The 18,303-nt window shown below is 38.9% G+C and overlaps 1 protein-coding gene across 4 annotated transcripts in view; it reads right to left on the bottom strand.

Moving 5' to 3' along the window:
* Positions 1 to 224: 224 nt before the first annotated feature.
* The window catches only part of RNASET2 (ribonuclease T2), a 34,376-nt gene continuing 16,297 nt past the window's right edge, over positions 225 to 18,303 (bottom strand). For all 4 annotated transcript variants that reach the window (XM_042445157.1, XM_042445155.1, XM_042445156.1 and 1 more), the window contains 6 exons: positions 16,459 to 16,516; positions 13,839 to 13,903; positions 10,052 to 10,165; positions 8,854 to 8,899; positions 6,731 to 6,805; positions 225 to 2,801 (listed from right to left, as the gene is read on the bottom strand). In XM_042445157.1, coding sequence (XP_042301091.1) covers positions 2,583 to 2,801; positions 6,731 to 6,805; positions 8,854 to 8,899; positions 10,052 to 10,165; positions 13,839 to 13,903; positions 16,459 to 16,516 — 577 coding nt within the window. In that variant the 3' untranslated portion in view covers positions 225 to 2,582. The remainder of the gene's footprint in view (positions 2,802 to 6,730; positions 6,806 to 8,853; positions 8,900 to 10,051; positions 10,166 to 13,838; positions 13,904 to 16,458; positions 16,517 to 18,303) is intronic.

Raw genomic sequence — 18,303 nt, 5'->3', positions numbered from 1 at the left:
ATCAGTATCAATAATGTTTTCAAGTTCAGCAAAATATGAGAAATTTCATGCTCCAAAATACCTAAGAAAGAAGAAGAAACAATTTATACGATTTCAAAATTACAATAACTCAGTGGTAAAGCCCAGAGGAGAAAAAGGTTGAGGCATACAAAACTTTTTAAACTTGTTTAAATAATTTGTGATGGTGTGCAATTTGTATTCACCAAAAAACAAACTTATCAAGATAAGATGTCTGTAAAGCATTTTATTGAAAAAGAAACAGAATAAGCCATAGGTGGATGGCAGTTTTATTGGTAGACTATACTAACAATTATAATGTATACAACCAAGACGTATTATTACTTGCAATGTGTGTGTGTGTGTGTGTGTGTGTGTGTGTGTGTGTAATAAGTGTTAAATACAACAGTGGTAAAAAGTCATGTTTATGTGAAGGATTCCACTTAAGGCACATTTACTGGCTTAGAGATGACTTTACTCTCAAAAATCTAACCTATATAATATTCTCCAGTTGACCTTGTTAAAAAAGTGACACGCCAACTTATGATATGCCTGAGTTAAGAACTATCTGAAACTATGTACTGTGTGTACAACCGTTATGACAAGCGCCAGTAGTAGGGATACAAGTTTTCATTTCTCTTTGCATGTGAGAACAAAAAAATTTAAGTTGTCCCTTGAATACAAGCGATTGTGAGAATGTTTGTGCATTTTTCAATTGTTATATTTTTTAAAATTTTAGTGGCCATCATTCTGAATTGGTTTTTAATTTTATCAAAAACAGAACCCAGTGCATTTTGTCTCTTCATCCTTACTGTGCTGCTGCACCCACAGCCATTCTCTGTTCATTGAACTGTGCTATCAATTAAAAAATATAATTAGAAATTGTAAAATCAGTATTAGTGATATCTTGGCTTTTTAATTTATTGTTTAATGGGGGAAAAGATCAACTTATCTTCAACTTTTGATTTTCTAAACAAAATCACTGCTTTTGATCAACCCTGACTGGAAAATGCATAACGTACAGTGATTTTTGTGGGAAAATATAGTTTGCACAAAACAATGGTTTTGCATAAAAAGCCAAGGAGTAAGCACTAATCCCACTGCAGGTAACTTTTAAAAAAATATTTATTTATTTATTGGTGGGTTCAAGCCATCTTTTCTCAGTGAGGATTAGAAAATTTGTCAATATTCTTTACATAGCTAACAGGGTTTCGCCCCACTCCCATGCATTTGAAAGTGCTGAATTCGATTATCAGAGACAAGTGAACACAGAATCTTTTCCAACTAGTTTCGGTGGTAAAGCAGCAAAAAACAAACAAACAAAAAGCAATAAAAAAGCAACAACCTCAAAACAATTTCAAGAATCAAGGTTTAGTTTTCAAAATTGTTCCCTTTTGTCATTTATATTTGGAATGCAGAATTTTTTTAAAAAAAGAAAACAAGTACAACTACAGCAGTTTGGATAGGATATCACTGGCCCAAATCCACTATCTGTTATGTTCTTCTTTATGTTAAGCCTCCAGAAGATCAGAAGCTACATGTAATCTAAGTAGTAAGCTCAAAATGATGGCTGAAAACTGAGAATACAGGGATCAAACTACACCAGAGAAATTAAGCACAACCAATGTTTGATATCCAAGTCTTGATTTTAACATACAAACAAATAAACAAAAAAGATCAAAGGTAAGAAACTTGATACCCACAAGAAAAAAAACAAATTATCACTAAATCTTGAGAACTAACAAGAATTCCAAAAAAGAAGATATATCTCTGCAAGTGATTGCACTAAAGCAATCTAGCTTCATGGTGCAATCCTAACTAGTAAGCAGTGGTGGGGAAAATGTAGCCCTCCAGATACTGCTGGACAGCAACACTGTTGTGGCTGATTAGGGCTAATAGAAATTGCATTCCAACAATATCTAGACGGGCACTTTCCCCACCTGTGTTCTAGAGCAACCTTATTGTGTTGAATGGTATTACTCTGGAATAAAAGCAAGCGTATGTTACTGCCTTTGCCACTGTGATCAGGGGCAGCTTGCTAATGGACCAACTGACCACATGGCATTTGCTGTTTAAAGGAGATTCAGATTACTTATATTGTTGTAGTTTCTGTCAATTTGTTACCTCTGAAGGAGCAAGCCTCACAAAATTACCTTTTAAAAGGAAATGCCCCTTTACTGCCAATATTATCTGGATTTGAGATATTATTAATATTTTCTTACCCTCATGTAAGGTTCAGGAAAATATCACAAAAACCTGATGTAATTTCCAAAAAGTTGGAAGCTTGCTTTACTGCAATAATTTGCAGGTGGTAGCAGACAGAGAGACAGAGCTATTCAACTTGAAAAAGAAATTTCTAAAATGCATGAAGTTCATTTTCAAAACACAGAAGTAATGGTATTTTAGCAGTTCTAATGAAAAAAGATGTTCCACAGAAATGAATCTTCTCAGTTTCTACAACCATTATGACAATACTGTAATTTGCACTCATGCATCCATAGCAAGGAGAACGTAAACAATATAAAGTTTCCTAGTATACGTCTGGGTGAGAAACATTTTGTCTCTGAACAATGATGCATACTTCATTACAAGTTAACAGTGTTTGCCACAAAGTGCTTCCAAGTATGCGTGTGTGAAGGGTAATATGTCAGGGTATCTTTGCAGTCTGAGAGATCTTCTATGTTTAAGAACTTATCTTCATGGGCCGAAAAGGAATCAGTGTGTACAGTTGGCTGTGTACAGTTTCTCAGAACAAACTCCTTGGTGAGACAGAATTTAATCTGACCAATTATCTGTAGTTGACCCTGAGGAAGATAAAGTAAAATTGAGTCTCAGGTTTAAAAGCCCATGACAGACATTTGTAGCTGAAAATGAGAAATTTATATGAATTTTTTAATAGATCAATAGTACTGGTTGGTCAGCTGAGAGCATTAAAAGGCAAGCTAAATAAATGCTAAAGGTGAATGTCTAAATTTAATTAGAGATATATTGCATTTAGAACTACAGAAAAAGCATGATTAAATGAATACTCAGTGTATGGAATATTATTTATCCAGTTTTTAAAATTATAATGAAAAGTTATCTTGTCAAGATGGCTAAGCAATAAGTGAAATATATACTAAGAAATATCAGCAAACACCATGAACTATTTAGCTTAAAACTACCTTCCCCCAGTTGTTCTTTTCCTGGGGGAAAATCTGGACAGTACTTATTTGTTTGTTTGTTTGTTTACAATATTTATACCCCATTCTTCAGCCCTAAAGGCTCTACTTGAAGTCAATGCCTTTCACAGATTAGTACTCCACTTAAAATGCACATTAATCAACCATTTTTAGACTCTTCAATAATTATTTCATTCATAGAGATTAATCAATGTGTGTTTTGCACTAAGTGATAGAACAGAAATGGTGCATTACAGGGGGGGGGAAATCTACATTTTCAAGCCATAATCCATACTTTACTATAAGAAATGGGGAGGGGGCAGATGCCAATGATTTCAATAGGACATTATTCCTCAGAAATGTTAACTGTATCATGCAGCTCAATAAAATTCTAACCTGGGGGAAAATGCGACAATCAAGAGAACTGTATGATGAGAGTCTTGCACCCATCATGGGTTTAGGACTGTATTTCTCAAATAGTGGTCCCTTATCATATACAGAGGTACTGGGGAGCTTGAAACAGTTTGTCCTAAGGGAGTGTGCATCTGGCCAAAGGGGGGGTAGGGAAAACAAATGTTATAGGGCAAGGGTGAGAATCACGTGACTCTCCAGACGCTGTTTGTCTGCAGCTCTCAGCATTCCTCATGACTGGCTTACATTTGAAGTTCACCGGCAATTGGAAACCTACATCTCTACCACTTTATTCTAGGAATTAAAAGCTCTTGCTATGTAAGAACTAGCCTGGCCTTGAAAAAGGAACGTTGGGTACTTACCGTGACACGTTCATTTCCTGCAGAGAAGGGTCCTGGCATCCTGTAATCTGGGTTTAGCTCCTCCTATTTGCTCCTGTAGGCAGGGACAATAAACAAAAGACCGGCCCCTATATAGGGAGGAGCTAGCCCCCCTGAGCCTCAGTCAATAACAAGCCAAGCGACTAGTAAGGTAATCAAGGAACTGAACTTCAGTAACCTCAGCTAAGGGTTAACTAGAACACCTTAGAAAAAACTAGTCCAAGAACAAAAAGGAACTCAGAATACCAATCCAGCAACAACAAGAAGAACCAGGCAGGTCCACCAACAGGCAGGCAGGGTCGGAGGCCGCAGGCAGCACCCGGGTGGGCAGGATGCCAGGACCCTTCTCTGCAGGAAATGAACGTGTCACGGTAAGTACCCAACGTTCCTTTTCCCAGCAGAGAGGGTCCTGTCCTCCTGTAATCTGGGATTTACAAAAGCCCTCTTGAACTGGGAGGGAGGTGCTGCTAGGAGACTGTGGCCCTCGACCCAATCTGTTGGAGGATCCTCCTTTGAAATGACGCCTCTGCGGACTGAGACACGTCCAGTTTGTAATGTCTTATGAAGGTCGAAGGCGACTTCCATGTGGCCACCCTGCAAATATCTGACAGGGAGGCGCTAGTGGTCAAGGCCGCAGGTGTAGATGCACTCCTGGTTGAGTGCACCATCAACCCCTCGGGTGGAGTGAGGTCAAGAGTTCAGTAGCTCTTTTGAATTCAAGACCTGATTCACTTACTCAGAGTCGAGACTGGTACCTTGCACCCCAAAGAGCCCAGGCGAAAGGAAAGGAACATCTCAGATGACCTAAGGTTGAAGTCCAATTGATGTAGATTTTGAGGGCTCTGCACACATCCAATGTGTGCCAGGTCTTTCCCAAGTCCTTCTTAGGATCGGGGCAGAATGAAGGCAGGAGAATGTCCTGTGACACCTGAAAGGCTGAGTTGACCCCAGGCACAAAGGTAGGGTCTGGACGAAGGCACACTGAGACAGGCCTAAAAATAAACAAGTCTTTACATACCGACAGGGCCCCAGCTCTGACACCGATCTGGCAGAGGGAATGGCCGTGAGAAAGATGACCTTGAGGGAGAGGTGTTTGAGGAAGGCCTCCCAAAGGGACTTCATCGGCCCAACCGTCAGAGCCTCTAAGACCGTGTTCACATCCCAAGATGGAAGACGATGTCTGGTGGGCAGGCCCTGTTGGAAAACTCTCAAACCGCTTTCGCAGAAAGGAAAAACTTCGCTGGCTCGAAGAGAACATCCTGCTAGGAGCATAGGCAGGAACAAGACTGAGGCTCAGGGGGGCTAGCTCCTCCCTATATAGGGGCCGGTCTTTTGTTTATTGTCCCTGCCTACAGGAGCAAATAGGAGGAGCTAAACCCAGATTACAGGAGGACAGGACCCTCTCTGCTGGGAAAGAGTTGCATTCATGCATGCCTGTGAAAGTAAAATTAAATTGATAGCACATACAATACTAAGCTCTCAAGGCACCTTTAACTTGTTTTTCCAAGCAGGAGAATAACAGCCAAAACATCTCACATAGTGACAGGTTATGGAGCTGAGGGAGGGGGAAGAGGAGCTACTCATCATTATGAAATGTTCCACAACAAGAGTATCTAATCACAACACGAAACTAAAAAAAAAAACACAACTGTACTGTGCTCTAATGTTGAGTGAGTTGTCATTGATTAATTAATTAATTAAGCCAAGATTAATTGGATTCAAAGAAAAACTGTCTTCAGTTACATCTGTCCCTGTCTTTAGTTTGGATGCACTGGAATACTGCAAGGAACAACATAAAGAGAAATATTTCTAAGAACTATTCTAGGTAATCAGAATCAATGTACAGTGGGCCCTTGGTATCCACTAGGGTTTGTTTTGAGATCCTCCCATGGATACCAAAATCCATGGATACTCAAGTCCCATTAAATACAATGGCAAAGTAAAATGGTGTTCCTAATACACAATGGCATAATCAAAGTTTGCTGTTTGGATTTTCTATATCTTAAAAATATTTTCAAACTGTGGATGTTTGAATCTGTGGATATGGAGGGCTGAATGCACTCCAAAAAAGCTGTTTTAAGGTTACAAACATGTACAAATCTACATCTCTCCAATATTCTGGAAAATTGTTAAATACAGTCGGCCCTTCTTATACACGGATTTTTTATACACGGATTTAAGCATACACGGTTTGAAAATGTTCCAAAAAAGTATACATTTACCTTGATGTTCCATTTTTTATTAGGGACACCATTTTGCTATGTCATTATACTTAATGGGACTTGAGCATACACGGGTTTTGTTATACACGGGGGATCTTGGAACCAAACCCCAGCGTATAACAAGGATCCACTGTAGTATTTTGGAAGTTAAACACAATAAATGACTTACAAGCTGAGTTAGGGATGAACCAGGCAGCCTGGAAGGAGTGGCCAGAGGATACTCTGGCCACTACAGGGCCGTGACTGTGGTGACCACATAGCCCACTCCTGAAGTGGGCCGCTGCTGTGGTCCCATATGGACTGATGGCAGCAGTGGATTAAATCTGCTCCTGAAAATTCTGGCTCCTGCTGCCTCAGCATGGCTTTGGAGCGGCTTCTGGCTGCTCTGGGGGCATGTGTCATCTGAATGCCATGCCCATGAAGCACCAGAAGCCGCTGTATTTGGCCCGTCTGTTTCGGGCCTAAATTTTCAAAGATAATCCCACTTCAGAGTTCAAAATATTAAAATCAAAATTTCATAAAATAAGAGAACAGAGATTACTAAGAAAGAAAGAGGTACCTCTTCTGGGGGAAGACACTGAATCTTTGGTGTTACATTGTAAACACTTGTAAGTGCTTCTTTGATGGCAGCCATCTGGAGGTTTAAACACAAGACCATTGAATGGTTCAAAAATTCAAATGCAAGTTTTCATATGAAATATGTTTTCCTATGAAAAAGTTCTTGTACAAAAACTGCATGGAACTATGGAAATAGATCAATAACTCAGAGCCTAAATTTAAATAGACCATTTGTCTTATGATGCAACATTTCATTTACAGTGGGCTCTTCCCATTCACTGAGGTTAGGGGTGCAGGACCCCTGTGAAAGTGGGAAAATCGCAAATAAAAAGCACGGTTTTTAATGTGAGAGAAGACCTCTATAGGAATCTGTACATCCTCCAGCACAACTCTATGGTTAATATTTACTGGAGGTTGACCACAGAACTGTGTCAGAGGACCCACATATGCCTAGAGAAGTGTTTTCTCTAATGGTTCCTAGATCCACAAGCACAATTCTGTGGTCAACATCCAAGCAGAGTTGCACTGAAAGACCTAATATTCCTAGAGAAAACATATCAAATCCACAAATAATCAAATCCGCAAAAGTCAAAGCTGCAAATATGGTGGGCCAACTGTACTCATTTGTTGAGTATTGTTCTGGCTGTCTCACACAGTAGCACCCAAGACAGTTTACAACATGAATACAGCTAAAAAACAATTATTTGTGAAATTAAAGAGCCATAGTAAATACTTAAATAAGCTATCATATTAAAACCAAGCATTGAATTAAAATATTTAAAAACATCTAAAAAATAGAACAAGAAAAGGTGGGAAAGTAGAACACTACTGATGAAATGACCCTTTTGTTGCAGTCATTCAGTAGCCAACAGCCTGTTTGAGTTTTTTTAAAAAATCTTTGCCTGCCAGACTAATGGGCGAAACAGACTGGGTCTGCCCCAGAGCTGCGTGCCCGAGAGCCATAGCAAACAGATGCACGTGGTTCCAATCCGCCCTGGAGCTGGCCCAAATGGAAGCAGAAAAGATACACTCCTTTTTGGGCTGGTAACAGGCCACCTTAGGCAGCTCCAAGCCAACCCCAGGGAGGTTTCCGTGTGCTCCGCGGGTGTGCGGCATCAAAACACCACACCCCTGGAGCAGCTTGAAGCTGCTCCTGTCTGGTTGGCTGGACATCTTCTGGGCATGCAGCATCAAAAGACCACAGCTCCAAGCCACCCAGAAGCTGGATTTTCTGGGCCCAAAGCCTAGCTTCCTATGGGAGGGAGTTCCATAGGCCCTCTCTTGTGTTATCAATCAAATGTATCCGTGAGATGGCTGGACCAAGACAAAGTTGTCACCAAACATCTTAAAACATATGCAGACACATGGGGAAATAGTCTTTCAGATAGTCTAGACCCAAGTTATATAAACAAGTTTACTCTTTTATAGCAGAGCGCAATTCTCATCTTCGCCCTTTAATTTCCATCCAGCATTCAGCAGCATGCATCATTACATCTGCTCGCCACTTTGACCATGTTTCTCCTTTATTATCATCCCTTCACTGGCTCCCCTTTCCTTTCTGTATCCAGTATAAGCTTCTGTTATTAACTTTTAAAGCCCTGCATGGGCTGGCCCCTCTTTATTTATCTGAACTTCTTTCTCTTTACATTCCCACTTGTACTCTCCATTCTAGTAGTCAAGGTCTGCTGTCCCAGCCTAGGATCTCCACTGCCCTGTCCCAGATTCGTCCCCTTTCACTTGCTGTCCCTCACTCCTGGAACCTTCTTTCCCCACGAACATGAGTCATCACTTCATTGATGACTTTTAAATCTGAGTTGAAGACCACCCTGTTCAGGGAAGTGTTCCTAAGCACTGTGTGAATATTTAGCTGATATTTGATTAGATAGTAGATGTTGATGTTTTAATTGTTGCCTGTTTTTAACTAATTCTATTCTATATTACTACCTACTGTTTATATGTATTTTGTAGATTGTACGTCATTGGCAGGTTTTATATTTTTATTGATTTGATTATCTGTATGTACAGCACTGTGTACATTTACAGCGCTATAGAAATAAAATAATAATAATAATAATAATAATAATAATAATAATAATAATAATACAAAGCCATGTCTCTTCTTACCTGATAATAGGTGGTTCCAGGCTTTATCCCCAGTTTTAAGAGGTAACTGAAAGGGAGAACATTCATTTAGCAACAAAAAGATGGATCCATTCATTACATACAGTGTCGATAATTACTGTACTGAGAAAGCAGGAAAAGGCTGGACAGAAAAAATGTATGTAACCAGAAAAAGCAGTTTCTCTCAACTACAGGTCCTCAGTAAAACCATGCTGCACACATTACTTCTATTATTGGTTTGCCCTAACAAGCTGTTACACAGTGTGTGCATGTAAGATAGAGGTCAGTATTCACGGATCCTTAAGACACTCTGCCATGGACAGGTTTTGTATCATAATAGTTAAGTTCTACTTCCCATCAGCAATGCTGGCCTACCATGCAATAGAGAATGTCACATCAGGGGAATTCATTAACTTTTCATCTTAACTGTATTTATAGAACTTTGAATAATAATAATAATTATTATTAATAATAATGACAGCTATTATTAAATCAGTTATATAGGTCAGTGATCTTCGAACTATGTTCTAGGAAATGCTAAGGCTCCTTGGCAGCTTATCATGAGCTCCTTAATGAGAAGGTCAGTAACAGAAGACATGGATCTATAACAGTTTGCTTGCTTACTTCTACTGTTTCTCATATGTAGCTGGAGAACAGTATTGGGCACATGTGAGCTACACTCTTAGCCTGTGTGGTACAATGATGAGATGTCAAGGAATGTCTCTTGTACCCATGTGAACCAACTATATTCAAAGCAAACTGCTCCTCTATGTATTTTCATATTTGCTTGAACTCCAACATTTACCTTATTTATTTTATATGCCTTGTTTAAATGCCTTTTTATTTATGACAGCTGCTCTGAGGAATTATATTTCTTTTATTAACCTATCATAACTTGCAGGTTTTGTGTGTGTGTGTGTTCATAAGGCTACTTAGGGTCAAAACACACTGCAGGAATAATCCAGTTTGAGCCCGCTTTAACTGTCCTGGCTCAGTGTGAGGGAATCCTGAGAACTGTAGTTTATTGTGGCACCAGAGCTCTCTGAAAAAGAAGGCTAAATGTCTCAGAAAACTACAGTTTCCCTAAAATTGGGTCAGGGCAGTTAAAGTGGTCTCAAGATGGATTATTTCTGGAATATTCTGTGGTATATTTTAACCACAGAATGCCTGCATGTTGCAGAAACCTCAGAATTTACATCACCTGTTAAGGTCAAGATTTTTATAGAGTTCCAGTGCTTTACTGAAGTACTTTTTTTCAGAATTAAGAGATTCCAGCTCAGCTGCACAAGTTCCATGTTTGTCCCACTCATGTTTCCTACACAAAGAAAACAATACAAAGTTACTGTACATCTTTAAGCAGAGTTGTGTCCAGAGAAAATTATGCAACATAAAATTGCAGAAGAAAATCTTAAACATGTGCCCAGTTAAGCCTCCAACATTTTCAACTTTAAAAGATTTTGCTCTCCATATCCTCCAACAGTAATCAAATCTCAGAAGCAATTATTTCTTTTCCAGAAGTGCGTTTTACAGAAGGCATTTTCAGAAGTGCACTTTCTAACTAATATCAGTGTGGGGCATGATTTTGCATAATGTAGAATTTCTATTTTAATGTTGTTTTTGCAATATGAACAAGTAAAACACCTATATAAAAATAATATCAGCATCATCTATTAATATGACTACCCATTAAAACTACAGAATCTCTATGCCCAAGAGTTATTGGTGTGCATTTGTATCCATGGCCAGATATATGGGGTCTTTCTTCCCCTTCTGCTGCAGCCTTTTCCTGCTCCAGAGGATTTTCCAGCCCTCTAGAGTTGCTTTACATGATGTCTTGATAGATTGCCGATTCCAGAAGTGGAATCCAGTACAAGTACACCACTGTTCAATGAGTACAGATTAACATATGTCTCACTAAAATTAAAATTAAAATCTTGAAAGGCTTTTAAAAAGAGCAAAACAAAGATACAAGAAATAAAATATTGTCTTGGACTTGATGGCTAAGTTCAATAAAAAAAATGGATGGAATTAATGTTTCTGAAGCTCTCTTCTCAAAAGCAGTCCCCTAAGAACACTCTCTGGGGGCTCCCGTGTCAGGGATTTGAAGGGTTAAAACACAGCACACAGGGAAATGCTTGATGTGTGTGTGTTTGGCCATGAGCATTCAGCAGAGTGGCAAGGCTGATCAGCACAGCTGAAGCTCATTGGCTCAAGGACACTTCAGTGTCCAAGTGCACGTAGCCATGGATGATGAAACATGTGTCTGGATTGCACAGGAGACACATGACATGGTTACACACCTGAACTCACCACATGGTCTGGAGACTATATAAACCCAGGGGTTGCAAGGGATAGCTTGTGGGTTTGAAGTAGGAGTTGGATTGGTATGTTTTGGAGTTTTAGAGATCTGGTTTTGTATTATAATAAATAATAATAAATAATAAAACTTTATTTCTATACCGCTTTTCCAGTGATCAAAGCAGTGTACAACAGGAATGTTAATACATACAGATGAAGATAAAAACCACAATTCTCAAAATACATAAAAACATACAGCCAAGAGTCTTTTCAGTCGATGATATGCAAGTCTAGTAAGAATAATTCCTACAAAAGGTCAGACGGATATGCCAGTCAGAATAAATGTGTCTTCAGAGCCTTTTTAAAAGCATCCAAAGTGGAGCAGGCTCGGATTTCATCAGGAAGATTATTCCAGAGAGTAGGTGCTGTTGATGTAAATGACTTTTTATGAGTTGTTATCAGTCTCACTTTTGGACATTCTAATAAGAATTTCCCTGATGCACTGTTGGGGACTTTGTTTCTCTGGTGGTTTATCAGAAGAAGCTACAGCATCGGTTTGCTGTGTGTCCCCGGAGATTGCTGCAGTTCCTGGAAGACATCCAGTTGCTGTCATCCCAATTGGACTTCGGAGCCACGCTTCAGCTTCTGCAAATTGCCAGCTCTGCTACAAGGGTCTGATTTAACCCCAGGACTCATTTGAGTTGCTGACAGTGGTTGTTGGACCCCAGTAGTTGCGCTGACAACCTGAACCCTCCTGTGATGGGTTGTGGGGTCTGCTACAGGGGAGAGGGAAAATTGTTCAGATTCAGGAACCCCTCCAGCTTATCTGGAGTTTCTTCCTCCTCCAGCAATGCTATGTCCCATCCCATGTATTCAAGGTCTCTGACCCTCTACTGAAGATTCCCTGTGAGATGTAATGAGTCTAGGCAGGAAGAGGGGCACAGGGAACCTTCTTTTGTTTCCTTCTTATGCTAGGATCTAAGCCTTACAGTTTACATATATCAAATTACTGGAACTGTGGGTTTTCATACTTTTCCCCATGATGGCAATCACTCAAAACATGTTCAGATCTTCTGATATTTGGTGAGAAAACATTTTCTGTGTTAATGGGCTATACTTGATAGGACTGGATTCATACTGCTACCATCTCCAGTCTGACAGGTACCTGTTAGTACAGCTTCAGAAAAAAGCTTGCCAAGTGTAGAGCTGCAGCATTTCTGTCTTTTCTATGGAAACTATGGAAACCACAAACCCTGAACACTCTAATGTAACAACAAAAACTATCTTTGCTTTCATTAGTGAATTGAAAAGAAAGCCATCTCATTCTTGCTCCTAGCAGATTTCCATTTGTTAAATATCAATGTCACCCCCTTGACTACATCACGAAATGACAAAGGTTAATTGCTAGATTCCCTCCTTCAGTGAGCATCATCAGTACTGAAGCTCTGTGTAGATTTTTCTTCCTTTCAAGGTCGCAGAATTAGAGAAACAGGAAAAACTATGGTAGAGAAGAAAAGGGCTAGGAGTCTGTGTGTTCAGTCTTCAAAGAATGTTTTTAAAAGTGTGCCCAGAGGCAGTTAAAGCATTGAGTGAAACTCAGAGCACATTATAATGAATTGCATGATTTATTCTCTATTTCTCTTCGATTTTTTAAATGACTGTATTCACATTTTAAAGCTATGCTATCTAAATAGAAAGATAGAAACATGGCAATTCATTATGGAATTACATATGCACATCATGGTTGTGCTGCTGACACTATGCTCCAAATCTGCCCATCATGTCAAAGTTGGTAGCTTCTAACTCAAATCTCCTCAAAACATCTAATAAATGGCAACATATGACACAACATGAAATCATTAAATAGGCTAAACAAAACTGTGTACCAATGCAATCAAAGAATTGCTTGACTAAGTGTCCAGATAGTTTAGATTTGACTGAAAGACATTCAATCAGACATATTTGTCCAAGTACAGTCAGCCCTCTATATCCGCAGACTTTTTTTCTTATCCACAGATTCAACTACTTATGACTCAAAAATTCATAAATAAATAAACTAATAAATTCTAAAAGCAAATTTTGCCATTTTATATAATCTCTGAGCCAGCTGTCGTAATAGTTACGATAAATCAGAAATGACTTGAAGGCATAAATAACAACACACCATTTTATTATGCATTGTATTTAATGGGTCTTGACCATCCATGGATTTTGGTAGCCACAGGGGCCTCTGCAACCAAACCTCAATACCAAAGGTTCACCATATTAGCTTCATGTTTTAGAAATATGAACACAGAGACCATTACTGTGGACGAAGGATTGCTTTCAGTAATAATTATACCTGATGCTATTCTAGATCTAGAACAAGGAATAAACCTTGTTCTCCAAATATAACATTATGTGTGCCAGAAATATAAAACTGTTTGAGAATGTCAGTAAATGAAAACATTAGCACGTGATCAAGTATATTAATTTCTCCAAGGAATTTAAAATGTCAACAAGCTTAAAATTCCAATGAGTATTTTGTGTATGAAAGAGACAATAAACTTGAGAAGGCATATTTCTACAAGCTACTCTGTATCATTTCCACACTGCTCCACTACGTACCTAGTTTTTTTCACTTTAAAAACGCAGTTCAAAATACATATTTTTGTAAAGCTACCAACATGTGTAAAAGTTGCACAACTTACCAGAAATGGGTGTGATTTGGATGAAGAACATCTGGCCAATATTGCTTCATATCTTCCATGACATCCTAGCAATAACAATAAAAAAGATCCTATAGAACCAAAAGGGAAGACTTGACATTTGAACAAATATAAACACACAGGCCACGGCTGCATCAAGTTTCCAGAATATGTGATATGGTGCAAGGATATTAGTAAAAGGTAAAAGTAAAGGTTTCCCTTTGACATGATTTGTCTAGTTGTGTCCAACTGTAGGGGGGCAGTGCTCGGTACTAAGCCGAGGGAGACAGCATTGTCAAAGATGACTCCACGGTCATATGGCCAGCAAGACTAAATGCTAAGGTGCAGGAAACATTGTTACCTTCCTACCAAAGTGGTACCTATTTATCTACTTGCACTTTTACATGTTTTCAAACTGCTAGGTTGGCAGAAGCTGGGACTAGTGATGGGAGCTCACTCTGTCATGTGGTACATGGGTCTTCAACTGCCTATCTGCTAACCTCACGGTTGTCAGAGTTAGCATCTTAACCACTAAACCACTGCGTCCCTTAAGGAGATGTATGGTAACATCTTATTCAAACCTGTGGAGCAGAACAGTCAAGCTTTGAGCTGTAAGACCAAAGGAATAAATCTGGTGTTATAGCTCTTTGCTGACATTAGCTTATGCTGGTATCACCAGCTTTAGACTACTCTACAATCCCTTAGGATAGAGCTCGTCATTTATATATTTATGATGTTCTTAAATGATTTTGTATTTGGTATTGCTTTTGACCATAAACTACTTTGTATTTACATTCAATAAAGGAAATTGTGACATAGATTATTAAAACTTTTTAAAAAACTGAATGCTATGTTGAGTAACTATAACTAAAGGGCAGCATTGATTTTTTTTTAAAGCAAGTCAATCAGATCAATGAACACAAAAACATAGAATCTCCTGAAACTGCAGGGCACAGGAGAAGATGATACACATTTGGCTTCAATAAAATGAGGAGCAAGACAGGACAATAAAGAAAGAGTGGGGAATCTTTGCTCCTTCAGAGGCTAAATAATAAGCATTTATTATTGGCCATGGTGAGTAGGGCTAATAGTAGCTGCAGGCTAAAACATTTGCAGGATCAAATGCTCTCCATTCCTGCTGTTAAGTATTGTATGATTTCTCCGCTAACTTTATTCTACCTATTCCTGGAGCACAACAGTGTTCTTTGTTGCAATATCCCTAGATGAGTAGGAAACCTGCATTCTTCAGAATGCTCCTTTTGCCTGATGAAATTGTTTGGGAAGTCAGAAGTCAGACAAACTGAGAGGAGCAAAGCAACAGATAGCTGGAAGAGGCCAGCTGTCTGCCATCTTGATGGTTTCTGCAAGAAAAGCAATGTAGCAGCAAAAACAGAAGCATACTGAAGGTTTGTGAATGCATCCCTGCTCCCATAACCTCAGAGATAACCTTTGGCAATGCAATAAAAGCAAGGCTACCCTTGTTGTCTAGTCAAAGAAAGCACATGAGTACTTCCTTTTTTAAAAATTGGTCCTTATAATTGGGTATAACAAAAGTAATTACACAATACAAAGGTAATGACACAACTGCTTATATCAACAAGTTATGAATTCTGTCAGAATTGGCTGCGATTACATGTAGGAATGTATTAATAGTATGTTTTATGTTATGTCTTTTATGTTTTATATTTTATGTATATGAATAGAATAGAATTTACCTTCATCCTTATGACCAAACGAGAATTCCTTCTGGCTTTAAATGGTTTAGTACTGTGGTGTTGGTTATTTTAATCATTCTATCTCTATTTTAAGAAATATTTTGCTATCTACTGTAATGCTTCATTTATTCCTTTTTATAATTGTGATTAAATTTTTGCTGTATGCTGAAAACTGCCCTGACAATCTTGTTCTTAGGCAGCCTGGAAATAGAAAGGTAAACCAACTGTCCTCTGGATTATGCCCATGCCCATTACACTCATGAATAAAGCCACCTGCATAACTGACTGAACTCTTTTGAGAACACTGAAAGCTGCCTTATACCATTTCAAATTATTTGTGTGTCCACTACTGTCTCACAGTGGCTCTCTACCATCTCATGTAGAGATCTTTCCACTCACATGTTCCCTGAGCCTTTTAATTAGAGATGCTAGGGAGTGAACCTGAAATCTATTGCCTGCAAACCAATTACTCTCTTAGAATCATAGAGTTTGAAGGGGTCTCATGGGCCATCATATCCAACTCTTGTTCAGTATAAGCCATTGTCTTTCCCTGGGCTACCATCACTCATTTCCATGGAAATGACTGAATAATTTTGAGAAATATTTCAAGATCTCCTTGGGCTGGCTTTTGACTCCAAGATTTCACATACATCCAGATGTATTTTTGTATCATTTGTTTGCATTAAATAAATATGTTTGCAATAAGAACCTCCAGCATACAATGCCATTTTACTAAAAATAAAATGCTTTTGTGTGCTGCGTATCCCAAATCCCTGGAATGGAACAAGCCAGAAAATCTGTTTGAAAAACAGTTGTCTATCTCATGTAACTATTAGTAGACCCTGAAAAATATGGTACATGGAAAAATCAGATTTACCCATGTTTAGAACCTACAGTTTGATTCATACCTTAAGCTCAGATATATTGAAGTGCCAAGTTCTATTACACTCTTCCTCTTTATCTGGCCTATGGAAGAACAAGAACAAAATGTTCCAATAAATTAAATCTCACACTGGTAGGCAGCATACAACAGTTTCTTGCCTTCAAAAAATATAACAATTCCACAAATATTTTATTTATGATTTGTTATTGCGCTTTACTGTTCAAAAGAAAATTCAAACTGATTAATGAATTTTTAAAAATGATCAAAGCATCCAACTTGAAAACTATCAACATCAACACTGTTAGTGGAATAATTATCATTTTTCCCTTCCAAATAGCTGTGTATTAAAATTAGTTCAACTAGGCTCTTCCAAAAGCGTGCTTAAAAAAAAACCCAAATCTTACCAAGAGTGGAATGAAAACCTGAAAATCAGCCTCAATATGCTAATGGCACCAGATCATATTTGATCTGTAGGGTCAGCTCTGGCTAGTATTTGGATGAGAGATTGCCAATTAATACCAGGTTCTGTAGACTATATTTCAGGAGAAGGAAATGGCACAACCACTTCTGGGTATTCCTTGCCTAAGAAAACCCTATGAAATTCATGGGATTGCTAAAAGTCCACAGGCAACTTGATGGCATATAAACACACAGAATGAAAATCAAGAAAGGGCCAAACAACCTTCCTCAGAGAGAGCATTCCATCATGTCAGGGCCACAACACTTCATATTCCCACCGAAACACTTTGATTCACATGGTAACTCAGAGCAAGGAAATATATTGGGAAAGACTCTCCTTCATGCATTCCAGTCACAAACCATTTAGGGCTTTAAAAAGTACAACTTGGCACCTTACACTGAGTTCCAAAATAAAAAAGTAACCTATAAAGGTCACAAAGAGTGGAATATTACTCTAGAAAACAGATATGTTCAACACCTTAAGCTCCTTGGAGGTGATACTACAGTGGACCCTTGTTATACGCTGGGGTTTGGTTCCAAGATCCCCCATGTATAACAAAATCCGTATATGCTCAAGTCCCATTAAATATAATGACATAGCAAAATGGTGTCCCTTATAAAAATTGAAAAATCAAGGTTTGATATTTGAAATTTATACTTTTTTTGAACATTTTCAAACCGTGTATGCTTGAATCCATTTATAAAAAATTTGTATATAAGAAGGGCTGACTGTATAAGTAAGATGAAAATATGAAATTGAAGAAAAGAATGTAACAATACTGTATATCTTTCCTTATGGCACTGTCAGTGGCATTACTGGGGATGTGTGGCGGGGTGCGGACCGCACCGGAAGACACTCTACAATGAGCAGCCCCTCATCTCCCTAATGCATGCCATCAGGGAGGGACAGGGCTCGGTGCCCCCTAGTCTCTGCCCCATGCCGCTTTACTTTTGAGTAAAGCCACATGAGTCAGGGAGTTGGATGTGTGCCTTTTTGGCTCCACCCAAGCCCCACCCCCGCACTGGGTGACACCCCAGTGTTGGATGCCACTGGGCATTGTGCTTCCCAGGCCTAAGAACACACCCCTCTCAACAAACTGTTTCCAGAGACATTGTGGCATAATGGAGGGCTATGATAATTTACAGTGATTTCGAAGTTACACAGACTACTTAACCATACTACTAATTTCCACATTGAATTAGGGTTTACAAATATTGTTGCAGAATTATCAGAACCCCAAATAATTGATAAAGAGGGTTATATTCTAATTTAGGTCCAAAACAGATGGGCAGACGGGGGCAGCTTCCAGTCTTTTACACAATTCACTCTCCTAGAGTGCCTAGAAGCCACCCTGGGGCTGTGGTGGGGCCACCTAAGGTGGCCCAAAGCCGGCCCCAAAGGGAGCAGATC

Source organism: Sceloporus undulatus, chromosome 1 (genome assembly GCF_019175285.1).
Source record: "Sceloporus undulatus isolate JIND9_A2432 ecotype Alabama chromosome 1, SceUnd_v1.1, whole genome shotgun sequence".
NCBI classification, from domain to species: domain Eukaryota; kingdom Metazoa; phylum Chordata; class Lepidosauria; order Squamata; family Phrynosomatidae; genus Sceloporus; species Sceloporus undulatus.
The sequence above is the reverse complement of the archived record's forward strand: the minus strand, read 5'-3'. Positions and strand labels throughout refer to the sequence as shown.